This window comes from Botryllus schlosseri, chromosome 9, assembly GCF_051294905.1.
Source record: "Botryllus schlosseri isolate E-star chromosome 9, Bs_hap1, whole genome shotgun sequence".
Classification (NCBI taxonomy): domain Eukaryota; kingdom Metazoa; phylum Chordata; class Ascidiacea; order Stolidobranchia; family Styelidae; genus Botryllus; species Botryllus schlosseri.
This window is the reverse complement of record NC_137244.1, coordinates 21,598,059-21,606,383: the sequence shown is the minus strand read 5'-3', so window position 1 is coordinate 21,606,383 and position 8,325 is coordinate 21,598,059. Positions and strand designations below refer to the sequence as shown.

The window sequence follows — 8,325 nt, the reverse complement described above, 5'->3', positions numbered from 1 at the left end:
CAGTATTATTGGTTCAAAATACCACATGCAAGATTGCGATATGAAACATTGGTGCAAAGTAATTTACCAGAAGTGGTCAAAGTAGTCAGCGCGGCTATTCAACTAGAAGTGTAATACAGCCCTATCTTTCTAGCAGGGCCATATAGCTGCCGCATCCCAACCCCCTAATTGGGCGGGGCGAGCTCGGCGGAAGCCCAAAATTATTTCTCTAATCAACACAGGTGTTTTGTGGGAGATTTCGGGCAACTTCACAATAATCTTGGCGCGATTTAGTGTAATTAAATGTCTGCTTTTTTATATGGTGGGTACCCGCAGCTCCCCAAGAAAATATACGCATCATTATGAAAACAATAGGCATTTCATCACAGGCCATTATTACCTCTTGTCCTCTGCACCTCTTCCGTGCGTCCTCTTCAGTATCTGTTGCTGTCAATTTTCATAGCTCGACTTTACTTTATCCGTCTGGGCTTTTCGTGCGACACCGAGAACACATATGCAGTGAGGTCAGTGATGAGGAGCCCAGATAACCCTCCGACACAAAGAAGTTGGTTCAAACCGGGATTCGAACCCACCTCCATTGGGGTCGTCACTGCAGTGTTTAACCAACTGCACCACTCGCTTCCCTTACCATCTTACCAAATGAAACCTTGCCGAATATTACATCCGCAGGCTGGCCGAACCCATCACGTTTATTTTGTGATCGTATGGGGGCCTATGACCATCGTTTGGGGGGGGGGTGACGAAGTACTCTTCCCTGCTTCTATCTTTATAGTTAGCGGAGTTGTAACATCCAGCAGAAGCTACGTAGCTAGGTGGCACGGGTTCAATTCCGCGTCGGAAGTCTATCGCAGCAGCTCTTATACCTTAAAAACAACAGAAAAAGGCCCGGTGAATGATGTACTCAAATCGAAATCGAATGGAAAGAGCAATAGAAAACGGCGGAATAAAGATTAGCAGCGGTTTAGAACACAAATAATGAGGATCCTGTGGGGTTTTATGCTCAATGGTCCATATTTAAATCCGACCCCTGCCCACCCAAAATCTTCAAATTATGTTCTTTCAAAATCTTATTTCCAATCTGTGCCCATCTATGCTCATTGTTCATTGCTCATGCTGAATTCAAGGACCGTGACTACCGAAACAGCGCGCAAAGTAGGCCTACTGCCTCGTTATCGCAAATCTTTTACCCATTATTGGTGCTCGTAAATCATATTTATTAGCAATCCCGGAGATGACGCATATAAACAATTAAACATGTATGCACGCAGATTGCGTGGAACCTGAGACAGTTCCGCATACAAACGATACTTGTTGAGGAAGTTCGTATTTTGTTGGTTGAAATCATATCACAATACGCAATACCAGTCAAAGTCATTGTAACGACATTTCGTGGCATCGCGAAGCTATTTGGTCTGCGATATCGCTGTTGGTGGAATTAACCATATCGCATACGTAAATCCAACAAACAAAGGGGTCTCAATGATGACGTATGGTCCTTTCTAGTGCGCCTAGGACATTCAGAGGCTGCTTTTGGAAGTAGAATATTTAACGACGTGAAAATTGACTTGAAAATTTGTTTCTGAGTGACGCGACACATGAGTCATTCAATATTTCTGATGCTTCGAGTCTGAGTCAAGTCAAGTCATTCACAACACGTGACCCGAGTCTATCTCAAGTCCACCATGACTCGAGTCATCCCCGCAATGTTCCTATTGGAGGGGATTTTCTTGCACGAATTCGTTAGTAGTTTTATAAATCGATATAATATGGCAAAGGCGATATACATCTGTCAGTACATTAATTACTTTTTATCAGACTCCTAATAATATTCCAACTAACTAACACATAGTTCTAATATTTGATCAAATCATGCATGCCGATATTCTCCTGTCAACTGACAACAATGACGCAATTATTAATGAATGACTGTTCGGTATACACAATACGCTGTTAGAAAAATCGTACGAGAGGAAATAACGACCGATTGCATATCGTATCTGCAAGTCGAATTGCTATAGTTATGAAATCATGTCTTCAAGGCTGGTATGGACAGCAGGAATATCAGTTTTGCTCTTAGTGGCCTTGTCGGCTTCATTAGTGGTGTTACTAGCACCCGAAATCTACCAAGGTGAGTCTCGTAGTAATACTTAACTACCCAGTGCAGTCAACGAGATTGTTGTATGCCCTAACAAGGTAGCATGTGGATTCAATCGGTACATGCTATTTAGATGCGTGAAAGTGTAAATGTTCACTTCTACTCCTTAAAATAACGTTGGGTACATAATAAAAGTTTAGCACATCATCTTCGTCCCAGATTTCTAGGCGCAACTATTAAGTTATCGGGAGAGAATGCGGTATCGGCAGTCTCATAATTGAATTAAGGACCCAGGGATATCCAGACTAGATATCTAGATATCCCTGGAAGGACCATAACTAACTAATCCTTTTTCAGAGACAAAGCAATCATGCTCACTTAGAACCGTTGATGCGGGAATGGTTTGCGTATGCAACGCAACATATTGCGACCTTATGGACCCAGCACCAACAAGTGTTTCTCCGGGAATGGCGAGGGTATATACTACAACAAAGGCGGGAATGCGATTTGATGAACATTCATTGATATTCGAAGTTCAGCCCACTGGTGAGATCATTAATAAAGATGAAGTCGATGAACACAGAAGAGGCGATAAACGCACACACACAATTTTCACAATCTCCAATGCATGACAGATTCGACAGCATATCTCAGGTTTCTGTTCAATGTAAAATGTATTTTCAGGCTCCGACCCTGTCTGACACCTACATGGCTAGTGGCTACACTATCTCAAATATATAGTCCAATAACTATTTTTTGACAGAAGACAGCGCAGTAATAACCGTGGATCCTGAAGTAAAGTTTCAAGAAATTAAGGGATTCGGAGGAGCTTTCACTGACGCAGCAGGAATAAATATCGCTAGTTTACCGGAACAGGCGCAGGAGTATTTGCTAAAGTCTTACTTTTCTGAACAAGGTAGAGTACTTGCTCAGTCGCTAGAAACTCACTCAAATCTTTTTCGTCGTCTGTACTCTATACCGGCCATGACATGCTAATATAGACTATAATATACTCCATATTGAAATGAATGGGCATACATTTACCAATACCCAGAGGTTGTTGTTGTTGTTGGTGGTAGTATTTCATGTGTGTTGAGGACCACCATACTATTATGGTCATAGGGCTGTTGAAAAAAACTTTTTTTCCTGAATCTTGCTGGCTACGTGATTAAATCGTTAGGTTGCCTTGAAAAACGACGCACACCAAATTTTAATTCATTCCAACCAATAATCGCGGATTTCGTACAGTTTGAAAATTTTGAATTTGCCCAAAGATGAAAAACAAAATTTTTTTTTTCAAATTTCTCTGTCAAACCCCATGGAATTGTTGCGCTGTCTTCAAAGACGATGCAAAACAAATTTGACTCAATTCCAACCCGAAGAAGCGGAGCTATTTGAGTTTTTCTTCGATAATTCGGGCATTATCCTTGATCGATGGATAATCCAAGAATTATCATCGATGAACGATGAAAATATTAATAAACCTGATTGATTGATTGATTTACTAACACCAGGCCAATTTTCTTTTTTCTTTTTATTCCGTAGCTGCCGACTTGTAGCACGGCCCACTTCTTGACTTTTTATAAGACACTGCATAAACGGATGAGATGGCGAGGAGGAGCCTAGATAAATACCCAGGGGGGGTTAGCATCTATTTGAGGTGCCATGATAATGATTTTGTGTTATTCGTGAAGATGCATCTTGCAATTTCGATTGCTTAATTTCACCTGTGATTGAAAAGTCGTTGACCCCATGCACTCAGTCGAGAGTCAAAAGCACTCAGTCGAGTATTTTTCCGAACCATCGTTTACGGGTTCTAGGCTACTTGAAGTTGTTTCGGAGGTGCCTCGTAAATCGCTACGACTGCACGCAATTCTATAAATCAATTCTATCACAATATTACTTCTATAATAATTATACTTGGGTATCAATAGTGACCAGCACTGCCTATTGTTCAAGTTCAAAAATCCTCAAATTTGTACTGGGCCCAGTGATATACTATATCCATATAATAGGGATCGAGTATAACATGGGTCGCATACCAATGGCAAGCTGTGATTTCTCCACAAGAGGCTACACCTACAATGACTTCGAGGGAGATTTTGCTATGGGAAATTTCAGTTTGGCAAAAGAGGATTTTCATTACAAGGTACGCCATTATTCAAGAACCAATACAATATAAAACAAACATGTTTGAAACGTGGCCCTCGTTTAAAACATGTTTTTATTGTTGTTGTTTTTTAGCCACGACGTCACGAAACTTTAATTGTTAATGGCTCCTTAAAAATTACAATTGAAAATATAGGGTCGATATGGCTATTTTGACGAAAAATGTTTCCAACCCCTGTCTTAAACACTCTGCTTAAACGGACCAAAGAATATCTTTGACCTGTACTATATCGTCATGTAGCAGTTTGACGGTCGGCGGTCATCATCATCAGAATATCCATTCCATCCCAGTGATATGTAACTACGCGCTGTGATCGTTGAACCCAGGACGATTTATATTCGAAGGTGACTTACACAAATATATTTTTGAAATAACATTTGTTTAATACATAGTGTTTCAAAACACCTCTTTTGCTAAATCCAACAATACAATGCTTCGTCGTTTATTGCAACACAATGGGATGTAATTAAGAGATAGGATAATGTAGAAACGACCATGTACGGGTACGCTGCGCGGTATATCAATCCAACATCCACCTTTTGCCTACCAATATTTAATGAGCACAGTTTCAATTATTGGTAATTTTGCTGCTACATTTCCACAGATACCATATATTGAAAAGGCAATGGCCATGAATTCGAGACCAATGTCATTTTATGGTAGCCCGTGGTCCGCTCCAGCCTGGATGAAAACCAACAACGACCTAATTGGAAAGGGCAGCCTGAAGGGCGAGCCTGGTGGACAGTATTATCATTCGTGGGCACTGTACTTCGCAAGGTGAACGGGGGGTTTATTATCACGCTTGCAAATTGCGTTTCGCGCTCGCGTTCCTACGGGTGCGTATTTTCTGTCGTAAGGGCTAGCGATTTAGAAATTAGTATATTCGCATCGCCAAACAGTATCTGGATGCAACTTCCATCATATCATTTAGTAAACGCGCACTGCTAGTGGAAAAGGTGTGCATATTCACATCCCAAAGGGGGTACACGAAAACAGAACCTATAGCTCAGAGTAATGACGCGTAATCCTCCCGTGACTAATGACTGTGTGTAAAAGTGTATACCTTCCTATCAGTCCCTACGTCTAAGCGTCATTCGAATTAAAATGCTATGCTTGATTTATGCAGTGGTATGAGTAAGTGTTGTGGTGTAGGTTCTGGTTTCGTGCACCACGGGTGTATATTCTCACCCGAAGATCACGGGTGAAAAAGGGTGTCAATGCAAACTTTGTCGATAAGAGTGCGAGATCAAGTGTAGCCTATATGTGTATTAGAGCAAAGCACTTTGTCATAGCGAGTGACTTTGCATCAGCGGTAGCCAGCACTTTCTGTAGTACTCAAGCAGGATTTAGGCCGGTAGCCATAGTAACCTGGATTGATATTCACAATTAAAAATATAGGGTAAATATAGCTTGACTTTGACGAAATAGGCTTCCAACCCCTCTCATATACGGATCAAAAATATATTTAACCAGGTCCACATCGTCTTGTAGCATTTTTTCTGTCGGCGGTCATAGTCATCAGAACATTCATTCCGTACCAATGATCTATATCTACGTAGGCCTACTATTGCTGTTGAACCGACTATTTCAAGGGTTCCAACCATCCCATATCGTATACGTCGGTTATATTGGGTGTTAATCGTCGTCCGTAGGCTCATAAAACATATTTTGGAAAGTTTTTACACAATTATGGCATATAATTACAGTACACGACTTAAAAAAAAGCATGTTTTAAACTTCCGAATTCCGATAACTAAGTGTTGGAGGTTTACCTAGGCTCCTCTTCGCCACATCATCCGCGTCAGCGGTGTCTTACAAAAGTCTAGAGGTGGGCCGTGCTATAACTCGGCAGTTACGGAAAATACAAAGAATATCAGCCTGGTGTAAATGGCCATAGTAGTCGACAAACACCATGAATACCACAAAAAAACGACTCACTGTGAGTTGAATTACGTTTTCATTCGTTGTCATATCTCATGGTGGGTCAGACAATGAAATTTGGATGAAAATTGGATCGCGAACTTATAAAGGTTAGGAAGCACTGGGCTATAAGTATTTATATATTTACTAAGTAAACGATCGCATGTTGCATCGCAATCATCAGAACTCGTTGCTTTTAAACACCAGGTTCATTGAAGAGTATTCGAAGCAAGGTATTAATATGTGGGGTATGACGGCACAAAACGAACCGAGTGCTGGACAGATAGAAAACTTCCCTTTTCAATGTATGGGTTATACAGAGGAACAACAGCGGGATTTTATTAAATTTGACTTGGTAAGGATACTTGTGCGTTACTTGTTAATCATCATCATTATGGCTTTATAAAAATTTTCATCTAATCAAAACACCACAAGATTGCGATATAACGAAAAGTTAAGAGGGTACCGAAAAAAAAATTTTGATATCGGCGCCGACCAAGCATTCATTTTCCGTAATTAATTAGGGTCCGACGCTGCATGAACGAGGTCATCAAGATGTTAAACTCATGATAATGGACGATCAGCGACTTCTCTTACCGTCATGGCCCAGCATTGTGCTAGCCGACGAAGATGTCTACAAATATGTGTCTGGAATAGCAATTCATTGGTAAGAATTTTGCAGATGAATGGTAGCCGAATGAGGCTAATTAGCATTTGCCTTGCAAAACGTAAGGTACACAAATTTTTTTGTGCCGCCGAATGGTATGGATGAGACTCACGAACTGTTCCCTGATAAATTTATGCTCGGATCGGAGGCATGCGCTGGTTACATACCCCCAGATCCCAATAAAGGCGTTCTGCTGGGAAGCTGGGAGAGGGGTGAACGATACAGTCATAACATAATTGAGGTATGATGCTAGATTGCTTCGCCATGAAAGTATTATATTGAAAATGTCACATCAATATGTGCAGGATATTAATCACTGGGTTACCGGATGGGTTGACTGGAATATTGCACTGAACATGGAAGGCGGCCCCAATTGGAAAACAAATTTCGTAGACGCGCCCATTATAGTTAACAAGGATGCTGAGGAATTTTACAAGCAACCCATGTTTTATCACATGGGACATTTCAGGTAATATCTACAGATAAATACAGAATATAATGATATATTGTTTATCTGAAATAGTCATGATAGAAATGAACGTCTACTCGACAAGCAGAGGTGATCGAAATAGTCAAGAAAGCTACTCAAGTAGAAGTAACGACGAAAATCTCTACTCAAGTACGAGTAGAAGTACTTCTTCCATAAGAAACCTAAAACTGCTTGAAGAAGAAGTTAGAATTGACTGACTTTAAATCTACTCAAGTATGTAGTTGTGAAAACGATCGTAATTAGGTCGCATGGACTGTCAAAAGCTGTAAATTGAGCTATGCGGAAGGTGCAGAGCTTGATTCGTATTGATGCATACCATGAGCGCATGCATGCATACCATGAGTGCACCTTGCATACCATGTAAGTAGATCACAAAATATTATGAAGTAGAAGTAGCAGTAAGATCTACTTGAGTAAGTACCCAAGGAGCGGAGAACTACTTGAGTACTTTAAAAAAAGTAGAAGTACTTCGTTACTGGCCGCCTCTGTCTACAAGTCACTGAATTTTAGTAAATTACACAGTACAATATACCTGCTTCTAAAATTTGTGTCTAAATTAGAATCATCAAATGTACTTGAGTAATCTTACATGCCTTTCTTCTCTACGTTAACTTTGAGTAGGCTATAAGTTTTGTCATGTCCTGAAATTGGCCACTTTCGCTAGTATAATTGAGTAGGAGCCTGCGCCGTTACTTCTATTTGAGCTTTCTTCACAGCAAATTCGTGGAAGAGGGATCAATCAGAGTGAAAAGCTGGACCGAAGGTCTGGAATCTGCGGTTAACCACGTGGCATTCGTGAACCCCAAATACGACCTCGTCATTTTGGTGGTGCTGAACAGATCCGAGAATGAAATACCGGTCAACATCCGAGACACGAAACAAGGAGATCTACATGATACGCTCCCGGCAAAGTCAATTAGAACTTACATATGGTCGAACTAAATTTTAAGTTTACTGAAGAATAAATCACTTACTCAACTCAA

General features: G+C 40.6%; 1 protein-coding gene across 2 annotated transcripts; it reads left to right on the top strand.

The window, feature by feature from the left end:
* Positions 1-1,364: 1,364 nt before the first annotated feature.
* Positions 1,365-8,325, top strand: LOC145446280 (lysosomal acid glucosylceramidase-like). Of its 2 annotated transcripts, none has more exons than XM_080324532.1 (10): positions 1,365-2,128; positions 2,453-2,641; positions 2,862-3,011; positions 4,111-4,244; positions 4,870-5,042; positions 6,393-6,540; positions 6,710-6,852; positions 6,919-7,093; positions 7,158-7,321; positions 8,059-8,325. In XM_080324532.1, the coding sequence occupies exons 1-10, from the start codon at positions 2,029-2,031 to the stop codon at positions 8,282-8,284; spliced, it is 1,602 nt and encodes a 533-aa protein (XP_080180658.1). In that variant the 5' UTR covers positions 1,365-2,028; the 3' UTR covers positions 8,285-8,325. The 2 variants fall into 2 exon arrangements, with proteins under 2 accessions (XP_080180658.1, XP_080180657.1); XM_080324531.1 differs by having other exon boundaries at positions 1,369-2,128; positions 2,859-3,011.

Bases quoted from the DNA above. Each gene is read 5' to 3' on its own strand.
- LOC145446280 (XM_080324531.1), top strand. From the start codon at position 2,029: ATGTCTTCAAGGCTGGTATGGACAGCAGGAATATCAGTTTTGCTCTTA. The intron at 2,642-2,858 runs GTGAGATCATTA...ATTTTTTGACAG, and splicing joins ATTCGAAGTTCAGCCCACTG to AAGACAGCGCAGTAATAACC. The intron at 6,541-6,709 runs GTAAGGATACTT...GTAATTAATTAG, and splicing joins ATTTTATTAAATTTGACTTG to GGTCCGACGCTGCATGAACG.